General features: G+C 47.5%; 1 protein-coding gene across 1 annotated transcript; it reads right to left on the bottom strand.

Annotated features, from left to right (window-relative positions):
- Positions 1-4,759: 4,759 nt before the first annotated feature.
- LOC115271263 (P-selectin-like) lies at positions 4,760-14,026 on the bottom strand. Its single transcript, XM_029912379.1, has 5 exons — positions 13,852-14,026; positions 10,242-10,364; positions 8,238-8,268; positions 6,946-7,001; positions 4,760-5,184 (listed from the first exon to the last, which is right to left on the bottom strand). Exons 1-4 carry the CDS (start codon positions 13,994-13,996, stop codon positions 6,947-6,949), a joined length of 354 nt encoding a protein of 117 aa, XP_029768239.1. The 5' UTR covers positions 13,997-14,026; the 3' UTR covers positions 4,760-5,184; position 6,946.
- Between the last annotated feature and the right edge of the window lie 8,182 nt (positions 14,027-22,208).

Here is a 22,208-nt window from a genome sequence, read left to right as displayed (position 1 = left end):
GGGGGGGGGCGCAAGGTGAAAGTTTCACCTAGGGCGCGAAACTTCCTTGCACCGGCCCTGCTTAAGACGGGGTGGCCAACCTGTGGCTCCAGAGAAGCCACCCCTTCAGAAGTTAATATGCAGCTCCTTGTATAGGCACCAACTCCGGGGCTGGAGCTACAGGCGCCAATTTTCCAGTGTGCCAGGGGGTGCTCACTGCTCAACCCCTGGCTCTGCCACAGGCCCTGCCCCCGCTCAACCCCTTCCCGTCCCCTCCCGAGCCTGCCACGCCCTCCTTCCTCCCCCTCCCCTCCAGAGCCTCCTGCATGCCACGAAACAGCTGATCGGGAGGTGTGGGGAGGGAGGGGGAGGCACTAATCGGTGGGGCTGCCGGTGGCGGGAGGCACTGGGAGCGGGTGGGGGAGCTGATGGGGGGCTACTGACATATTACTGTGGCTCTTTGGCAATGTACATTGGTAAATTCTGCCTCCTTCTCAGGCTCAGGTTGGCCACCCCGCCTTAAGAGGTGCTTAGCCAGTGTCTCTAGTTACCGTTTCCTAGCAGGAGGTGACCCACTTCCTCTGAGCTCTTCATCTATCCATTGCTGCTGCACTCCATGCCCCACAGGGATGTACTGAGGACAGGGTGTCTTCACAGGTTAGTAATGGCTGCATTGTGTACTGTAGTATTTAAGGCTGAGCTTTGCGAGATGGGTCTGAATTACTAACATGTTCTGCAATCTTGTGTCAATTCAGTTAAGGGACACTGGTTAAGTTTAAAAATGTAATATATATTCTTACTTTGTTACTAACTCTTGAATACAACAATTGAAACAATTGTAGAAAAATTTGGATTACTTTCTATCAGTTTTTTGCAGTTCATCAAACTTGGAATAGATCATTTAACTTTTGGAAACATCCTATTAGGGCAAGGCCCTGTGAGTTTATACTGCACCTGCCTGGGGCTCTAGGGCACAGCTGCCAACTTTCACGGGGTAAATAAGCTCCCTGACTTTCACAATAAGCCAAAAATCAAGCTAATCCCATTTCAAAACAAGGCCAAAACAAGCCAATCCCTTAGAACCCCAACACTCTATGTGACTAGATCCCCTGGCATGCAGTCTGGAACTGTGGTGGGCCCACTGTGCACCCCTGACTCTCTCCCCCCCTTGCCCCTGCTTGCCGGGAGCCGATCAAAAAAAAAAGAAGAAGCTACAACAAGCTACAAGCCAAACAAGCTACAAGCCAAAAACTAGACAACAAGCAACTCACAGCCAATTAAGCCAAAAACGAGCCCAATTTCTGTGTTTTTTTCCGCGGGTTTGGCATGTGTAACATAACTTGTTTGTATCAGGGTATAAAGATGTATCTCAGAGAGAGTATCTTTGTCCAGCCGAGGAGGGAATGGAAAGTCCCGCCAATCATTGAGCTGGTCCACTGTCACGGGCATACATGTCTTAGTATCCTCGTAGAGTCTGCCACATGCTATTACCGTGCTTTGTCAACAATAAACCTGTACAGCCACCTTCATACATTAACAGATCTTGTGGTCATTGGGCGGTTCGCTCAAGGTCTGCTGTGCTGGCTGTCTGCACAGAGCTGGGGCAGCACACAGGGAGAACACATGTAGACGAACATCTAATCACAGATAACACGGGCAATAATTAGGGGTGTTTCTAACCTGGTGAAGCAGGGTGTTATATCTAATGCACTTTGGAATCTTTTCTCCTTATGTCTAATAAAGGTTATTTGTTTTGTTAAGGAAAGTGAAGTAGGTGCTTTGTGATTCAGTGCACAATATTACTTGCTAAATACATCACTAGAGTTCAAGAGATTCAGCACTAATGTGGAGAGGAGCTGTAGCATATGTAAAATAATCAATAAAGATTTCAATCGTCTAACATGTCTTGCAATATGTTCTAATGGTCCCTTGTGCCATGAAATTGAAGTCAGCTAAATTCATACTGAGGGTGATTAAGCATTGCAACAGATTATAAAGGAATGTGATAAATTCTCCACTTTAAATCTTTAAATCAGGACTGGTTATGTTTCTTAAAGATATACTCTTGTTCAACTAGTTATTGGGCTAGAAACAGGCAGGAATCAGTTGGTGGATTCTTTGGCCTGTTTTATGCAAATATTTCAGATTACATGATTGTATTAATCCCATTTGAAGGCCTGTTTTATCTGCTATTCAGTTCAAGGTATTGATTGTGCCTTGCTTATTCCATAGTGCTCAAAACTAAGATGAGCAAAAACCTGGTTTCACATTCACACTTTTATTATTGAATTCTACTTTATTGGACCCACTTCTGAAAGACAAAAAAAAGTAAATTACAAGATAGCCAATAAAGTACTAATGCCATGTCCATATTTATATTTTTCCATCTCCTTTGCTGATCATTGAGGAAGCACTAGGGTGGCATTGGCAATACAAGAGATGCCTCACCATGTCTGCATAGTAGCTTCAGAAAGAGCAAGGGTGGGCAGCAAGCCTGGCATTCTACAAAGTTATTTTTCGACATTCATAGACTGTTGTAAACTGGGTTCAATTCTCCTCCAAATATTTAGTGCAAAAAAGTGGAGGTGTGGGGGAGGAGAGGGGACTTGGGACAGTCTTGCCAGGAAACTTTGGAGGAGAAAGGCAAATAAGGAGAAGCCATCAAACACTGAGTGAGAAGAAACCTGCAATGATTCCACGGAGTGCCTGGAACAGACTCCTGCCTTCATAGATAGGAGAGGGGGAGCAGCTCTCTCCCTCCCTGGTATGAAAATGATCGTATGGAAGAAATACTAAAATTCCACTGAGCACCTGGTAGAAACATTAATAGAGGAGGCTGCTTAGAAAAACAAATATAAAATCACTCTGTGCTCAGCTTTTCCTGTGCAAACCCAATGCCATCCGTGAAGGTATATGAGTTTAATGAAGAGAAAAAGTCAGCCTCCAGGGTCTCCTTACAGAACTATCGATAATTATGCCAGGGTTTTGTGAGGTGGAAGATCTCAGCTAAAGAACCTCAATAACACATTCAGGCAAGGGATGCCAACCTCCATAAAACTGTCTTGTGTTTCCTTTCCCTAGTCAACATAGCTTCAAGTTCCAGCCAGTTGTCTCCTTCCTAGATAGCTGTCCCTCCACCTGCTCAGTTTCTGCAGGATGTTCCAGTGTCCAGGGGAAACACCATAGTCCACCACCACAGGCAGACAGAGAGAAGACAAGAAGCTGGAAAATGTCTCTAAAGGGCAAGTGGCAACTGGAGACTTGATAACCTGTTTCAAGAGGTGGTCACAGTTACTAGCTATTGCACACACTTGTCATAGTCCACCAGTAATAGAAAAGCCCTGGGCAAGACTTTAAAAAAAGCAATACCGAAAAGCCTGTGTGCTGTGAATAATAAGCACATCTGGAGAACAAGGCAGAAGGAATAGGTACCTCTTATGCAATTTAGCCAATTTACATCAGAAGCTGACAGACACTTTACAGAACAGTAAACAATTAGCAATTAGTAACAATTAGTAAAGCACTTTGAAGAGATGAATTCTGTGTGAGTGTTGAATATTATGATGGTTAGGATGGGACTAGAGCAGGGGTGGGTAAACTGCGGGCCGTATCCAGCCCGCGAGTCATTTTAAGTCGACCCGCGAGCTCCCTCTGGGGAGCGGGGTCTGGCTTTGCCCTGCTCTGGCACTCCAGCCAGGGCGCTGGGTCGGGTGCCACACCATGCGGCTTGGCCCCGCTCCGGCGCTCCAGCTGGGGCGCTGGGTCAGGGGCCGCACCACACAATTCAGCCCCGCTCCGGCGCTCCAGCCAGGGTGCTGGGTCGGGGGCCGCACCACACAGCTCAGCCCTGCTCCGGCGCTCCAGCCAGGGCACTGGGTCGGGGGCCGCACCACACAGCTCCCGGAAGCCACTCCTGCTCCTACGCGCTCCAATGGCCCCCTCCGGCGCTCCAATGGGAGCTGCAGGGGCGGTTCAGATGGGGCAGCGTGCAGAGCCATCTGGCCGTGCCTCCATGTAGGAGCTGGAGAAGGGACATGCCACTGCTTCTGGGAGCCGCTTGAGGTAAGCACTGGTCAGAGCCTGCACCCCTGAGCCTCTCCCAATGCCCCAACCCCATGCCCCAGCCCTGATCCCCCTCCTGCCCTCCGAACCCCTCAGTCCCAGCCCAGAGCACCCTCCTACACCTGAAACTCCTCATCCTCAGCCCCATCCCAGAGCCTGCACCCCCAACCAGAGCCCTCACCTCCTCCCTCACCCCGACCCCAATTTTGTGAGCATTCATGGCCCGCCATACAATTTCTATTCCCAGATGTGGCCCTCAGGCCAAAAAGTTTGACCACCCCTGGACTAGAGAGTGATTGAGGGTGTAGATACTAGGGCCCAGGTCTTGAGGACCTTTCCGAGCATCCAATAGGCAGGTGGATGAAGGAACAAGTGGGTTGGGGACATGGGCAGCAGGTATCATAGGCTGGGGGAGGCTGAGCCTCCCCAAACAGCCAGGCGTGGCCTCACCCACACTCCGTCACCAGTCCGCTCCTGCTTCCCACTCTGCGGACGGCTCTTCCCCTGTGCCATCATGGCCCCAGCTGGGGCTGGTGCTGGTGCTGTGCTGCCCACCCTCCCGGCGCTCTGGGGCTAGAGAGGCTGGGGCTGCACTGCCTGGCCACCTGACGCTCTGGGGCCAGGGAGGCTGGGGACGCACTGCCGGGCCTCCTCACGGTCCGGGGCTGGGCTGGGGCCATGCTGCCTGGCCTCCCTGCTCTCTGGGGCTGGGGGGTGAGGACTGGGGGCGCTAGCCTGAGGCAGGGGCCAGCGGCCACTGTCGGGGGTCTCTGGGCTCCGGCGGGCATGGAAGGGGCAGGGCTTCGGGTAGAAGGGGTGGGACTGGGGGGCTAGCCTCCCTGAGCCAGCAGTTCACCCACCACTCATGCTTGGGGACCTTTACATGATACAACTGGATTGTGAACCGAAGCCCAGTGTCAGAGGAAGAACAAGCCCAGATTTCAGATCAGAACTGGATGTGTGCACCAGAGTTAGTTTAATCCCTGACTGTCAGTGACTGTGAGTTCTTGGGCTGGATGATGGCAGAGCTGAGCTGAGGAGTAAGGTATAAAAACAGCTTCTAAAAGGATTGAGGCATGAGTACCATCTTCAGGACCTTTTCCTTCCAGTGATCTTCTCTCCTGGGGGCATCTTCTGCTTTAGCTATAACGGATATAAATAAGAAATTACCCAAAGGAAAGTTTATTTAAAGAGTTTGATAAAGTTCAGTTTGTTCATTTTTGAGTTATTGACATGGTGGTGGGGTGAATGGGGGATGGGGAGGGGAGTTATTCTCATAGATGCCTTTTTAGGACTAGGTTAGGACTTTCTGCTACATTTTGCATGGTGTACCAACTTGTAGAGCTTGTGCATGTATCCAAAACAGCTCCTCTAGCACAGGGGTTCTCATCCTTTTCCATGTCATGGCCCCATGTCACAATAGAAAAGCATTCATGACACTTCTCCCATCTACCCTTAGAGAAACAGGGGTGGCCATGATGCACAGGTTGAGAACCTTTGCAGTAGTGCATGTTATTTAGACAGTAAAACAAACACACATTGAACCATGTTGGATTTTCATGTAACAAGCTGTAGAAGAGTGTCTTTGTCTTCCTCTAGTGGCTGGTTCACACAGGAGGCTATGACCATTTGGCAACTATGTCTGGGGGAAAAAAAGGCAGCAAAGCAAAAAAAAAAAAAAAAACCCCACCACATCACCCCCCCCCCCAAGCCCTGGACGGAGGCCAGGGAGACGCAGGGGAGCGCGGGGCTGGGGTGAGTGTGAGTGGGGGACAGGCGGCGGCTGTTCTCCCCACCTGGGCAGCGGGACTCGGGAGCAGCCACTGCTGCAGCTCCCACTGCTGCGGGGGGAGGAAGCGGCCGCTGGCCAAGCACGTGGCGCTCGGCAGCTGCGGCTCTGGCGCCCACGAACCCCCCCGAGTCCGGGCCTGCTGCGGGGACCCAGCAGCGCGCACGCTGCGCCCAGCCCCTGGCCAGTTGCGTCTGGGCTGGCTGCCCAGCTGGTGCAATCCCGCGGGCGGCCCCGGAGTGGGGGCAGCAGGCCCCAGCCCCCCCATCCCGCTCGGGTCCCGCAGGGGAATGAACGGGGTTGCCAATGCCTCCGCCCCAGGGCCGCCCGCGGGATTGCACCAGCTGGGCAGCCAGCCCAGACGCGACTGGCCAGGGGCTGGGCGCAGCGTGCGCGCTGCTGGGTCCCCGCAGCAGGCCCGGGCTCGGGGGGTTCGGGCCCGGGCGCCAGAGCTGCAGCCGCCGAGCGCCACGTGCTTGGCCAGCGGCCGCTTCCTCCCCCCGCGGCAGTGGGAGCTGCAGCAGCGGCTGCTCCCGAGTCCCGCTGCCCAGGTGGGGAGAACAGCCGCCTCCTGGCCCCGCGGGCCGCCCCCCTACTCTCCCTCCAGGTACCGCGCCCGAGTCCTGCCTGCTCGGGGCCAGGCCGGACTCACACTCACCCCGGCCCGCACTCCCCTGAGTCTCCTGGGCATGGCGTGCTTGGGAAGAGGCGGGGATTTGGGGAGGGAGCCAATGGGGCAGTGAGGGGGCGGGGATGGGGGCGGGGATTTGGGGAGGGATCCAATGGGGGAAGGAGGGGAGGCGGAGTCGGGGCGGGGGGGGGCGCGAGCCCTTCCGGGCTCCGCCTATGTGCGGGAGCCTTGCTTGTTTGTCCAGTGTCCCGACCTAACATTGGTTGGGACTCGGGACAAACAAGCAAATATCGGGACAGTCCCGATAAAATCGGGATGTCTGGTCACCCTAAGTACATTTCCCAGACCTGAAGAAGAGCTCTGTATGGCTTGAAAACTTGTCTCTCTCACCAACAGAAGTTGGTCCAGTAAAACATATTACCGCACCCACTCTGTCTCATAGAAATAAATAAGCATTTCAAGACTGATTTCTCTGACAGTTTACCTTAAAAGTTGGAGTCAAACGCTGCATTTGTAAAGACACCAGGTGCTCCCAGGTTACTAGACAACAACAGAAACACACTGGTATAAACCTAGAGTGATAGGAAATGAGAGAACCCCTACCATCGGTCAAAAAAGCCCTTTTCTCTCTTAAGGAACTGGTTCTTCCACCCTAGGCAAAATAAGAATTGGGGCACAGATTTGGCAGCTCCTGAAGACTCACACATTTTCCTGAATGAGTCACTGCATCTGTGTCTGGGAGGATGTGTTATCAGAGCCTCTTTATCCCCTGAATGTGGTGCTGTAACCACTCATGACTGCCCATAAATTTTGTACCTGTGTTCATATGGATCCATATTACAAGTAAACAGCAATGAACGTAATGACCCCATCTTGTGGGCCATTCTCCAGTCTATTGTTTACAAAACCTTCACTGCCCTTCCAGGCCTGAGCCTGCACTGCACAGAAAGCCAGGATCTAACAAAACAACACTATACAAGGGTCATCCTCAGGGACTCCATGCCACGATGTTTTTGGCTTCATGGTGGAACACACTTTAAATTCTCACAATGTGGATTATAACAGAGACCCCTGTTAAACCTGCAATTTTTAAAGGACCCAATGAAAGAAATGGCTCTCTGTGTTATTATTTTAAATACTGGAATTTAGTAATAAAAAATCATGGTACACGTAACAGGCAAGACAATCCCATTGACCAGGACAGGACTCCTATAGAGCCCTAGCTCATTCTGTTGGCATCTACTGACCAGTTGTTTACAATGTGTATGCAGTCCCATTAGCAACACATGCAAAATAGTGCACCCTGCCTTTCTTTGGAACACTGGCAAATCATTGTTAAAAATGCACCTGTCATGCCTCTGTGTATGCACAAAGTGTGACTTCCAAAGGCTCATCATTTGGTCTAATCAAAACCAGTTTTCACTGTAAATCCCAAAGCCCATGTTGAGAAGATGTCTATGTCCCTGCCAGAATTCAGCTTTCTAGCCCCAGCTGGTTCAGCACTAGAGTTATTAATGTAAGGACTATATGATGTTTTATGATGGGGGAAAGTGCCCTACACACCTTGTGCTTGATACTATAAACCATTCCTGTTCAGACTTTCAAAAAAATTCACTTTTGGGGTCAGGCACGAATGTCTCACCCCAAAAGGCTAAAATTTCTGGAAGGGCTGGGTGAGGAAAAACAGGGGACTGGCAAGCTCCATGGTAGCTGCAGTGCTCGTGAAAGCCGTGGTGCAAGTTAGAGTGATCAGCTCACAGAACACATGGCTCTTACCTGGTGGGATTCAGCAGTGTTTTTTCTTCCTCTGATGATGGAGTTGAAACATCCATGGGATGGTGCAGAAACAACAACAACAAAACAGATCTCATCAGTGAAGGGTATGGTAAGCATGTGGGATAAAGCAGTCTCTGACAGACTAGGTTCTCACCATGGCTTCCGAGAGCAAATTCTGAGATGGTTAGTGGAGATACACTGTGCTCGGGTACATATACCCCCCATGTGATGTTCTGTACCTCGGGGGAACATCCTGCACCCCCATGTTCATCCTTATAATATGATTGTGTGATATCCAATGCAAAGTTTGTCATGTCAGGTGTCTTCGGAAGGCTCATGATGCAATGAGCATTGTTGTTACAGTAATATTATAGTAATGTTATAGGTTGTAATTTCATGTATATAGTTATGAGGCTGAAAATGTATCCTTATGGCTTAAAACAAGCCCAGGCAAAACTCTCCAGGAACAGAGGGGCAGTACATACCTCATCAGGACATGTATGGGACAAACCCAGCCCAGCCTCACAGGAACAAAGGACACTGGCCTAGGCAGCAACAAAGGATCTGTTGGACTCTCCAGTGAGTCACCCCCCCTTCCCTTGGTCAGTTTGGGACTATGATGAGGTAATGCTCACCTGACCCTGAAGTGTGGGCGGGGGGAGGGCAAAGCCAAGGGGTAAGAAAGAACATGATAAAAGGGATAGATGTTTGCCATGCTGGCTCTCTCTTCCTCGATCATCTACAGACACCACCACCAAGCGACTGAAGCGCTGATCAAAGGGGACAGCCTGGCTGAAGGGCAACCAGCCAGCCTATGGTGAGAAGCATCTAAGTTTGTAAGGGCACTGAAAGTGTTAAGATCAGCTTAGAATGCATTTTTCTTTTATTTAATTTGGCCAAATCTGACTTGTTGTGCTTTGACTTATAATCACTTAAAATCTATGTTTTGTAGTTAATAAATTTCTTTGTTTAGTTTACCTGAAGTAGTGCGTTTGGTTTGAAGCGTGTCAGAGACTCCCCTTGGGATAACAAGCCTGGTACATATCAATTTCTTTGTTAAATTGACAAACCCATATAAGCTTGCAGCGTCCAGCAGGCATAACTGGACACTGCAAGACAGCGGTTCCTAGGGTTGTGTCTGGGACTGGAGATATTGGCTAGTGTCATTCAGTTGCACAATCAAAGCAGCGGCTGGCCAAAAGTGCTCACTCATGTAGCTGGGAGCAGCTTACATGCAAGAGGCTGTTCAGGAAGAACCCAGGAGTGGTGGTTCCCACAGCACAGCAGGGTAAGGCTGGCTCCCAGAGTCAAGGATTGGTCGGTCCAGATAACATCAGGGGAATGTCACACCCCACATGGCTAGACTCCATGCCTGGGCAGAGGGAAGAGAACTGGGACCACCTTAAAGATGCCATCTGAGCCAAGCGGCATGGATGCAAGGCCTCTGGGACATGTGAGATTATTATTAGGAGGGCCCAGCAGAGCAAGGTGCAGCTGACAGGGCTCCTATCTCTCTGTTGGGGCTTTGTTTACCTCCTGGGAAAAATGGTTACCCTCAGAAAGGGTTCTACTTAGATCCTGAACTTGTTCTCTGGGAGTCTATTTCAACAACAGCATGCCAGTCTTCTGTATTTCAGGCCTTTGGACCTCCCTGAAAATAGTGGCAGCAGCCACACTTGTTCTGTTGACTTCAGTGAGGGTTGGCTCAGCCCCTTCATCTCACCGAGCCTCATCAGGGACAAAGATGCTGCTGCCCTCAGCCATGTGAGGCAGAATAGAATCCAGCTCCTCCCTCAGCTATGCTGGGTCTGCAAGGCTGAGGAGAGGGTGTACTTCTGTCCATAAACAAGCACACAGGGATGAACCACGTGGACTAATAAGGGGCCATCTTGAATCACTTTTCTGACCTTATCTGCACTTCTTCAAGGGATAAATCACCTGTTTCCAGGCAAATGCCCTCAGCAATAATAACCAAAGGCACAAACAAAGCCATGCATTTCTTACCTTTGTCACTGAGACGCTTGATTAGCAGAGCTATGAACATTCCTGTCAACAACAGGGCCACAAGGGCCACAGCTCCACCACCCATGTAAAGCAGGACTTGCTTGAAATAGGGAGCAGCCTCTTCTGAAATAAATTCCCAGGCCAACATGTTAGGATTCAGATCACTGGGAGTAAAATTTTCAAAAGCGCCTAAGGGTCTTAGAGCCAGATTTTCAAAGGTATTTAGGTCCCTAGTGAGACAAATAGGCCCTAGTGGGATTGACAAAAGCACCTAAGCAGGTGAAGTGCTGAACTCTGGCAGTTGGATGCCTCTGACATTCCCACTAGGCCCCCGTCTGCATCTTTAGGTGCCTCGATACTTTTAAAAATCTGGCCCTAAGTGACTTAGACAGCTAGGTCCCTTTTCAAAAGTGACGTAGGCACTTAATGGAACTTAGCTGTCTAAGTCACTTAGACCTTGCAATGCTGAAAGAAGCAACACGTAAATACCTTTAAAAAACTGAGCTTTAGGCTCCTGAATCCCATTGAAAGTTACTGGGACTCCTGCTCCAAAATCAGATGAAATTAAGTGTTGATAAATGCAAAGTAATACATGCTGGAGGCAGGAGTGCTGGAACCTAGGTAGAAGTGGGGGGCCCATGAAGCCCTGCCTCCTCCGTGGCCTCACCCCTGCCCTCCTCTTCCCCCAAGGCCCTGCCTCCCCTGTCGTGGAGGGTCCAGGACTCTCCACAGTGGCCGGGCTCCTTGGATGGCTCTTACCACTAGGATGACCAGATGTCCAGATTGTATAGAGACAGTCCTGATATTCGGGGCTTTTTCTTATATTGGCGCCTATTACCCCCCACCCCCGTCCTGATTTTTCACACTTTCTATCTGGTCACCCTACTTATCATGGCCCAATTCTGGCTTCCGTCCTGGCCAGAGGGCAGGGCCTCGGGGGGGTGGGGGGGAGGAGGAGCAGGGGGTGGGGCCACGGAGAGTGGCTGGGACTGTTGGGATATAGATATGCAGGCCTGCCTGTAAAGGCCTATACTTTAAGAACTTAGCTAGTTATAGAGGTATAAAACAAAGAATCAAAATCACAGTCCACCTGTCTATGGGCCTTCTCTCACTAGGATAGTCTGAGGCCTGGTTCTTAGGCTAAGGCCTTTGGCTAAGCAGCAGAGGCAACCATAAGCTGGGAAGCGTATGGTCACATCCTCACATTCCAAACTAGTCACATTAAAATAAGGTGCTATTGGGCTGTTAGGAATACAATCCTGTCCTGATAATGCCTATCACCACCAGATATAGATGGTTAAAGAAAACTTAGTTTGATAGCATCCTGTCTGGCAAGAAATCACTTCTCAACAGTTGTGGTTGTGAAACCCTCATTTTATCTTTATGGCCCCCACTTTTCTATTGTTAATCTGTCTGGTTCTCTAATTGTTTCTGTCTGCTGTATAATTAATTTTGCTAGGTGTAAATTAATTAGGGTAGTGGGATATAATTGGTTAGAGAATTATGTTACAATATGTTAGGATTGGTTAGCTAGATTTCAGTAAAATGATTGGTTAAGGTATAGCTGAGAATATTACTATATAAATTAGGGGCAAACAGGAGGTAAATTGGGATTCGAAAATAAGGAAAAAGGAATTTGGATTTAAGCTTGCTGGAAGTTCACCCCAATAAACATCGAACTGTTTGCACCTTCTGACTTTGGGTATTGTTGCTCTCTGTTCAGGCGAGAAGGACCAGGGAAGTGGAAGGGTGAAGGAATAAGCCCTCTAGCAGGGACTAGTGGCGAGGGGGGGCTAAGGCCCACCTCAGTCCCGCACTGGGAAGAGGCTATTGCTGTGGGCAGGGGCTGAGCTTTGCAGTGGGGGAGCTGATCATCATCAGCCCGCTGTGAAGCGTAGCCCCTGCCTGCGCCACTTCGTGCCTGTCTGGGCTTGCAGTTTGGGGGGGCAATGTGGCCCCCTGCTCCCCCAACTACATCTGTGTAAAAAGTGGGTGGACATAGCCGGTTCTGGCACCCTTGGCTGAAGGGAATAACTCAAACTACCCATCCATCATACTGAGTTATAAATAAGCTGTGTGAGCTCAGGAAATAGACTTGGGCATCCCTAGGCCTGGTCTACACTGGGGGGGTGTCGATGTAAGATACACAACTTCAGCTACAGGAACAGCATAGCTGAAGTCGACGTATCTTATTTCGACTTACCTCCCGTCCTCACGACACGGGATCGACGGCTGTGGCTCCCCCGTCGACTCCGCTACCGCCGCTCACCCTGGTGGAGTTCCAGAGTCAACGGGAGCGCGTTCGGGGATCGATATATCGCGTCTAGATGAGACGCAATATATCGATACCTGATAGATCCGGCGGGTAGTCTGGACGTACCCTTAGGGACAATTCAATGGAGAGCGCTGCTCTGCTTTATGTGCAGTGGTGGTCAACAAACCAAACAAATTGTTAGGGTGCAAATGAAACTGGATGGAGCATAATATGGAAAATATAGAGCAGCATTATAGAAATGAATAGGACGCCATCGCATGGGATGCTATGTGAAGTGCTGCTCATTCCCCTCAAAAGTGACATCACAGGAGCAGAGCAGGACGGCTAGAGAGACAAGGAGAGAGACTGGGATTGTTGCTATAGAGAGGGGACGGATAAATGAAGACCTGATAAAAGTGGCCCGGAGAAGGTACTGGAGAGTGTTCTCCTAGTCTCATAGCATAATGGGACATTCAGTGAAAAGGAAAGGTGGCAAATTCAAATCCGATACAGTCAACATGATCACACAGTGCACCAACGTGCTGGTGGTACTCTCACAAATACCGGGGCAGGAGCTTCTCAAGGCCCGGCAAGGCATTTGCTGTTTATACAGATCACAAGAGGATCTGGAGTTGTAACAGCAAACACTATCTGATTAAATGGGTTTTAGCCCACGAAAGCTTATGCCCAAATAAATTTGTTAGTCTCTAAGGTGTCACAAGTACTCCTCGTTCCTCTTGCTTGAGTCAACTACTAACTAGTGGAGCAAATCATCCCACATCTGCCTGCTGTGGGGGGAGGGATAGCTCAGTGGTTTGAGCATTGGCCTGCTAAACCCAGGGTTGTGAGTTCAATCCTTGAGGGGGCCACTTAGGGATCTGGGGCAAAATCAGTACTTGGTCCTGCTAGTGAAGGCAGGGGGCTGGACTCGATGACCTTTCAAGGTCCCTTCCAGTTCTAGGAGATGGGATATCTCCATTTTTTTCTTGCACCTTCCCTATCAGCATCTGGTGCCGGCTCCTGCCAGAGACAGGATACTGGGCTGAGCTAGATGGACATAGTGTCTGATGCCCACTGGCCACCCCTGTGTTCCACTCTCTAGTGCTTGCTGGTTTCACCCAAGTGTGCAGCTTTGCAAAGGGCTGTAAGTATTAGTGTATACCCCAAAGGGCCCTGCTCTTCCTGTTACCGAGCCCAGCCTCATTTGCTAGCCCCTGGATCTCCTTCCCCACACTGGGAATGCTCACTCCCCACCTGAGCCTCTCCACATTCACCCTCTTGTCTCTCTCCGGCAAAGGGCTTGCAAGGGAAAAGCACTGCTCCACATGGAAGCTAGAACATGGCAAAACAACTTACCTTGGCAGGCAGGCATCTTGTCTGACCAGTGCCCATCAGGCTGGCACTGCACCCTGCTTGTCCCATTGAGGAAGTAGCCCTGAGTGCAGCGGAAGCGACACACTGACCCATAGCTGAAGGATTCCAGAGGGTGGGAGCAATTCATAAGAATTGGCTCTAGGTCCCTCAGCTTGGGGCATCTCGTGACTGGAATAAAGAAAACAAACGATGAAATGTTCAGACTAGCGCTGTCGATTAATCACAGTTAACTCATGCGATTAACTCAAAAAGATTAATAGCGATTAATCGCAGTTTTAATCGCACTGTTAAACAATAGAATATTGATTTCAATTACAACACAGAATATAAAATGTATAGTGCTCACTTTATATTATTATTTTTTATTACAAGTATTTGCACTGTAAAAGTGATAAACAAAAGAAATAGTATTTTTCAGTTCACCTCATACAAATACCATAATGCAATCTTTGTTGTGAAAGTGTAACTTATAAGTGTAGATTTTTTTTGTTACATAACTGCACTCAAAAAGAAAACAACATAAAACTTTAGAGCCTACAAGTCCATTCAGTCCTACTTCTTGTTCAGCCAATTGCTCAGACAAACAAGTTTGTTTACATTTACGGGAGATAAAGCTGCCCGCTTCTTATTTACAGTGTCACCTGAGTAACAAAATGGAGGAACTAGAGCTATTGGTGCAGGAAGTGAAACCAGATATTATAGGGATAAGAGAAACATGGTGGAATAATAGTCATGACTAGAGTACAGGTATTGAAGGGTATGTGCTGTTTAGGAAAGACAGAAATAAAGGCAAAGGTGGTGGAGTAGCATTGTATATCAATGATGAGGTAGACTGTAAAGAAATAAGAAGTGATGGAATGGATAAGACAGAGTCTGTCTGGGCAAAAATCACATTGGGATAGAAAGCTCCTAGAGCCTCCCCTGAGATAGTGCTTGGGGTGTGCTACAGACCGCCGGGATCCGATTTGGATATGGATGGAGAACTCTTTAATGTTTTTCATTAAGTAAACACTAATGGGAATTGTGTGATCATGGGAGACTTTAACTTCCCAGATATAGACTGGAGGACAAGTGCTAGTAATAATAATAAAAAAAAAAGATGCGATAGCTGATGGATTCCTTCACCAAGTAGTTGAAGAACCAACAAGAGGGGATGCCATTTTAGATTTGGTTTTGGTGAGTAGTGAGGACCTCATAGAAGAAATGGTTGTAGGGGACAACCTTGGTTCGAGCGATCATGAGCTAAGTCAGTTCAAACGAGATGGAAGGATAAACAAAAATAGATCTGGGACTAGGGTTTTTGATTTCAAAAGAGCTAACTTTAAAGAATTAAGGAAATTAGTAAGGGAAGTGGATTGGACTGAAGAACTTGTGGATCTAAAGGCGGAGGAGGCCTGGAATTACTTCAAGTCAAAGTTGCAGAAACTATCAGAAGCCTGCATCCCAAGAAAGGGGAAAAAATTCATAGGCAGGAGTTGTAGACCAAGATGGATGAGCAAGCATCTCAGAGAGGTGATTAAGAAAAAGCAGAAAGCCTTCCCATCTTCCAAGGAGTGGAAGATGGGAGGGATCAGCAAGGAAAGCTACCTTATTGAGGTCAGAACATGTAGGGATAAAGTGAGAAAGGCCAAAAGCCATGTAGAGTTGGACCTTGCAAAGGGAATTAAAACCAATAGTAAAAGGTTCTATAGCCATATAAATAAGAAGAAAACAAAGAAAGAAGGAGTGGGATCGCTAAACACTGAGGATGGAGTGGAGGTTAAGGATAATCTAGGCATGGCCCAATATCTAAACAAATACTTTGCCTCAGTCTTTAATGAGGCTAATGAGGAGCTTAGGGATAATGGTAGGATGACAAATGGGAATGAGGATATGGAGGTAGATATTACCACATCCGAGGTAGAAGCCAAACTCGAACAATTTAATGGGACTAAATCGGGGGGCCCAGATAATCTTCATCCAAGAATATTAAAGGAACTGGCACATGAAATTGCAAGCCCATTAACAAGAATTTTTAATGAATCAGTAAACTCAGGGGTTGTACCGTACGACTGGAGAATTGCTAACATAGTTCCAATTTTTAAGAAAGGGAAAAAAAGTGATCCGAGTAACTATAGGCCTGTTAGTTTGACATCTGTAGTATGCGAGGTGTTGGAAAAATTTTTGAAGGAGAAAGCAGTTAAGGACATTGAGGTCAATGGTAATTGGAACAAAATACAACATGGTTTTACAAAAGGTAGATTGTGCCAAACCAACCTGATCTCCTTCTTTGAGAAGGTAACAGATTTTTTAGACAAAGGAAACGCAGTGGATCTAATTTACCTCGATTTCAGTAAGGCATTTGATACGGTTCCACATGGGGAATTATTAGCTAAATTGGAAAAGATGGGGATCAATATGAAAATTGAAAAGTGGATAAGGAACTGGTTAAAGGGGAGACTACAACGGGTCATACTGAAAGGTGAACTGTCAGGCTGGAAGGAGGTTACTAGTGGAGTTCCTCAGGGATCGGTTTTGGGACCAATCTTATTTAATCTTTTTATTACTGACCTTTGCACAAAAAGTGGGAATGTGCTAATAAAGTTTGCAGATGACACAAAGCTGGGAGGTATTGCTAATACAGAGAAGGACCGGGATATCATACAGGAAGATCTGGATGACCTTGTAAACTGGAGGAATAGTAATAGGATGAAATTGAATAGTGAAAAGTGCAAGGTCATGCATTTAGGGATTAATAACAAGAATTTTGGTTATAAATTGGGGACACATCAGCTGGAAGTAACAGAGGAGTATTGGTTGATCACAGGATGACTATGAGCCGCCAATGTGATATGGCCATTAAAAAAGCTAATGCTGTCTTGGGATGCATCAGGCGTGGTATTTCCAGTAAAGATAAGGAGGTGTTAGCACCGTTATACAAGGCACTGGTGAGACCTCATCTGGAATATTGTTGCAGTTCTGGTCTCCCATGTTTAAGAAGGATTAATTCAAACTGGAACAGGTACAGAGAAGGGCTACTAGGATGATCCGAGGAATGGAAAACCTGTCTTATGAAAGGAGACTCAAAGAGCTTGGCTTGTTTAGCCTAACCAAAAGAAGGATGAGGGGAGATATGATTGCTCTCTATAAATATATCAGAGGGATAAATACCAGGGAGGGAGAGGAATTATTTAAGCTTAGTACCCATGTGGACACAAGAACAAATGGATATAAATTGGACATTAGGAAGTTTAGACTTGAAATTAGACGAAGGTTTCTAACCATTAGAGGAGTGAAGTTCTGGAACAGCCTTCCAAGCGGAGTAGTGGGGGCAAAAGACATATCTGGCTTCAAGACTAAGCTTGATAAGTTTATGGAGGGGATGGTATGATGGGATAGCCTAATTTTGGCAATTAATTAATCTTTGATTATTAGCAGGTAAATATGCCCAATGGTCTGTGATGGGATGTTAGATGGGGTGGGATCTGAGTTACTACAGAGAATTCTTTCCTGGGTGCTGGCTGGTGAGTCTTGCCCACATGCTCAGGGTTTAACTGATCGCCATATTTGGGGTCGGGAAGGAATTTTCCTCCAGGGCAGATTGGCAGAGGCCCTGGAGGTTTTTTGCCTTCCTCTGCAGCGTGGGGCATGGGTCACTTGCTGGAGGATTCTCTGCACCTTGAGGTCTTTAAACCACGATTTGAGGACTTCAATAACTCAGGCATAGGTTAGGGGTTTGTTACAGGAGTGGGTGGGTGAGATTCTGTGGCCTGCGTTGTGCAGGAGGTTAGACTAGATGATCATAACGGTCCCTTCTGACCTTAAAGTCTATGAGTCTGAGGCTTGGTCTACACTTACCCCCCAAGTCGAAGTAAGGTACGCAAATTCAGCTACGTGAATAACGTAGCTGAATTCGACATACCTTACTTCGAACTTACCGCGGTTCAGACGCGGTCCACACGCGGCAGGCAGGCTCCCCGTCGACTCCGCGGTACTCCTCTCGTTGAGCTGGAGTACCGCAGTTGACGGGGATCACTTCCTGGTTCGATTTATCGCGTCCAGACCAGACGCGATAAATCGAACTCGGAAGTTCGATCCCCAGCCGCCGAACTAGCGCGGCAGTGTAGACCAGCCCTAAGAGAAGTGCCTTCCAAAATCTGAGAGGTACAAGGTGTGGAGCATGCATTTGGAAGTTTTAAAAAAGCAACACTCCAATGCAGAAACTACAGAACCCGAACCACCAAAAAAGAAATCCAACCTTCTCCTGGTGGCATCTGACTCAGATGATGAAAATGAACATGTGTCAGTCTGCACTGCTTTGGATCGTTATCGAGCAGAACCCATCATCAGCATGGACACATGAAGGGACATATGACATATGAATCTTTAGCACATCTGGCACGTAAATATCTTGCAACACCACCTACAACAGTGCCATGCGAATGCCTGTTCTCACTTTCAGGTGACATTGTAAACAAGAAGTGGGCAGCATTATCTGCTGCACATGTAAACAAACTTGTTTGTCTGAGCGATTGGCTGAACAAGAAGTAGGACTGAGTGGACTTGTAGGCTCTAAAATTTGACATTGTTTTATTTTTGAATGCAACTATTTTTTGTGCATAATTCTACATTTGTAAGTTCAACTTGCATGATAAAGGATTGCACTCCAGTACTGGTGTTAAGTTAATTGAAAAATATTATTTCTTTTATTTTTACAGTGCACATATTTATAATAAAAAAAATATAAAGTGGGCACTGTGCACTTTGTATTCTGTGTTGAGATTGAAATCGATATATTTGAAAATGTGGAAAACATCCAAAATATTTAAATAAATAGTATTCTATTATTGTTTAACAGTGCAATTAATTGAGTGATTAATTGCAATTAATTTTTTAATTGCTTTACAGCCCTAGTTCAGACCCATTTCGCAAAGCTCAGCCTTAAATATTACAGTACACAATGCAGCCATTGCCAACCTGGGAAGACACCCTGTCCTCAGTACACCCCAGTGGGGCATGGAATGCAGCAGGGATGGATGGATGAAGAGCTCAGAGGAAGTGGGTCACTGATAGCTCTCACTATGTAATTGGGAGCATGCAGTGTATACCTCCTCCTAGGAAACTGTAACTAGAGACATTGACTAAACACCTCTTAAGGTCTGTCTGCACTGCAATCAGAAGTGTGACTGGAGCATGCGTAGATCAGGCTCCAGCCCAAGCCTGGAAGCAATCAAATAACCCTGCAGCCTGAGCTCCGCAAGCCCAAATTGACTGACACGGGCCAGGCGCAGGTATCTAGTTGCTGTATAAACATTCCCATTGAGCTCAATCAAAGCCAGCTCAGGTATGCTGCAATCCCACCTCTGATTGCAGTGTAGACATACTCTTTGTGTGGAACATCGCTGGTCTTGAACACCAGCCTGCAGCTACAGGAGCAGTGTGCTTCCTCTCCAGGGAGCAGCTCGGACAGCTGTGCTACCCCTGGTTACAGAAAGCAGGTGCAACTGTCAGGAGGCCTAGAGAGCTCTAGACTAAATCATAATAATGGGGAAAGGGGAGCCTTGCCTTGAGCCTCTAGTTACCTTAGCAGTAGGTGAGACTGAAGAGCCTGTGGTATGGAAGTCTATGGATTACGAGAGAGTTTGGAACCTTTTAATACAATTCATACCAACCCAATTTTTCCTATGATAGCTCCATTCAGCACTGACAACTACTTTGCAGGCACACATTAACAGCCATGCCTGAGGCCTGTTCAGAGCTGTGTTACAAGATGACCTGGATAATTATAGGCCTGTCAATCTGACACTGATACTACGAAACATAATGGAGCAGCTGATATGGGGCTCGATTAATAAAGAATTAAAAGAAGGTAATATAATTAATGCCAATTAACATAGGTTTATGGAAAATATATCAAACTAACAATATCTTTGTTTGATGAGATTAAAGGTTTGGTTGATAAAGGCAATAGTGTTGATGTAATACATATACACTATAATACACATACTCTGTAATACACTGTAAGATGTTTGTCTTGTTACTGCACGACATTTTGGTTAAAAAACTAGAACAAATAAAATTATGGCACACATTAAACAGATTAAAAGCTGGCCAATTGATAGGTCTCAAAATGTAATTGTAAACAGGATTCCTCATTGAGTGGGTGTTTCTAGTGGGGTCCTTCAGGGATCCGTTCTTGGCCCAACATAAAATCATTACTGATAAAGGCTTCAGATGACACAACAATGGGGGGAGTGGTAAATAATGAGGACAGGTCATTGATACAGAGCCATCTGGATCTGTTGGTCAGTTGGGTACAAGAAAACAATGTGCATTTGAAAACAGCTAAATGGAGAATCATAGAACCATAGAATCACAGGGTTAGAAGGGACCACAAGGGTCATCTAGTCTAACCCCCTGCCAAGATGCAGAATTTGTTGTGGCTAAACCATCCAAGATGGATGGCTATCTGGCCTCCTTTTGAAAACCTCCAGTGAAGAAGCTTCTACAACCTCCCGAGGCAGTCTGTTCCATGGTCCGACTGTTCTAACAGTTAGAAAGTTTTTCCTGAGATTTAATCTAATCTATTATTACATCCAGGAACAAATCATGTAGGCCGTACTTACAGGATTGGGGACTCTATCCTGGGAAACAATGACTCTGACAAGGATTGGGGGGGTCGTGGGGATAATCAGCTGAATATGAGCTCCCAGTGTAACACTGTGGCCAAAAGAGCTAGTGTGATCCTTGGATGCATAAAAAGGGGAACCCTGAGGAGGAGCAGAGAGGTTATTTTACCTCTGTTTTTGGCACTGGTGTGACCATTGCTGGAATTCTGTGTCAAATTCTAGTGACCAAAATTCAAGAAGGATGTTGATAAATTGGAAAAGGTTCAGAGAAGAGCCATGAGAATGATTAAAGGCATCAATTTCTGCGGATTGTAATGACCTCATGTCCCCACAGGATCACCACTTAATCACCTCCAGACCAAACAATTGATCAACAGTGTTGCCATTGACTATCATTAGGTTTAAGTCAGTTCCCTGAGAAACATCCCAATTAAGCAGATTTGCCAATTAAACTGACTGCAGTTGAAGCAACTATTGAGCAGTCACAAGAACTGGGCTTCTATGGAAAGGGCACCTGGTATCACACCAACTCCACAATATGCACCCTAATCACCCCAAAGTTAATGTTGTGCCTCTGAGGGTCATACACTCCAGCATCTCCGATCCATTCTGCACAAACCCCATCTTGCAGAGGAAGGTGCAGGTTGAGTTATCAGTGAAGTCTCCATGTCAGTGAGAGCAGTTTAATTGGCCCCTCTCTGGGACAACTAGAACTGGGCACTTTACAGCCGGAAAAGTAAAGCTCAAGTCTTTAACGAAAAAGTCTGGATGTGTCAGGGTTGGTTGTTGGGGGTGAAATGCCAGGGGAATGGGCTGATGGATAGTGAAGTGCCAAGGGTACATGGGTGCATGAAGGTGGGTGCTAGGGGCATAGGGTGCCAGGTGGATGGGCTGACAGAGGTGTGGGTTGCTTGAACTGCAATGTGAGGTTGTTGGGGTTAGAGGCTTCTCCAGCTATAGGCAAGCTAGGCAGCTGCCTAAGGCAGCTGATTTGGCCTGGCTGCCCCTCCATCATGATGGGTGAGTGGGGGGTGACCTGGCCAAATTAGAGTGGCATTGTGACCCTGCACACCCGGTTTCAATGTCATTCACTAAAATTTAGCCCAGGTGCCCTCTATTTCCTGACATAACAGAAGCACAGCCAAGCCAAATCTGATGCCCTAGGCCTATGAGAAGGGGGTGACACACTGAAGTTTTGCTTAGATGGCAGACTGTCTTGAGCAGCTTCTGGTTGAAGTGCTCTGGCCAGGGGCATGTGGGGCCAAGTAAAATGGCATGCCAGAGAGAGGTGCAGCCAGATTGGCTGTCAGCTAATGGGGTGCAGGTGAGCAGCATGCCAGGAATATGGACTGGTGGATCATGAAGGTAGGATATCATGTGTGTGTTAAGAGATAAGGTGCTGGAGGGATAAACTGTGTTGCCAGGGATTGCATCCAATTTGCACACACTTTGCACTGGTGTAAATGGCTGCCCAAGCGGCAGAGCAATGGTGACCCATATCCATTGTCTCCCAATTACAAAAATTTCTCCCAGTGAAGCTTTATATTGCACAGCTGCCCCAGATCAAAAGGTCCAGTCCCCTGGCCCCCAAACCATTGTACACAATAGCTCTCTTCCCTAGACCTGGCAAAGAACTGGTCCCCTATGGAAAGTCACCTGGGCTCACACCAGCTCAGCAATGTACATTCCACACACCCCACAGTTAATGCTGTGCCTCTACCTTCACAGCGC

The sequence above is a fragment of the Terrapene carolina genome, unplaced genomic scaffold (assembly GCF_002925995.2).
Source record: "Terrapene carolina triunguis isolate 2854851 unplaced genomic scaffold, T_m_triunguis-2.0 Scaffold210, whole genome shotgun sequence".
Classification (NCBI taxonomy): domain Eukaryota; kingdom Metazoa; phylum Chordata; order Testudines; family Emydidae; genus Terrapene; species Terrapene triunguis.
This window is presented reverse-complemented; position numbering and strand designations above follow the sequence as displayed.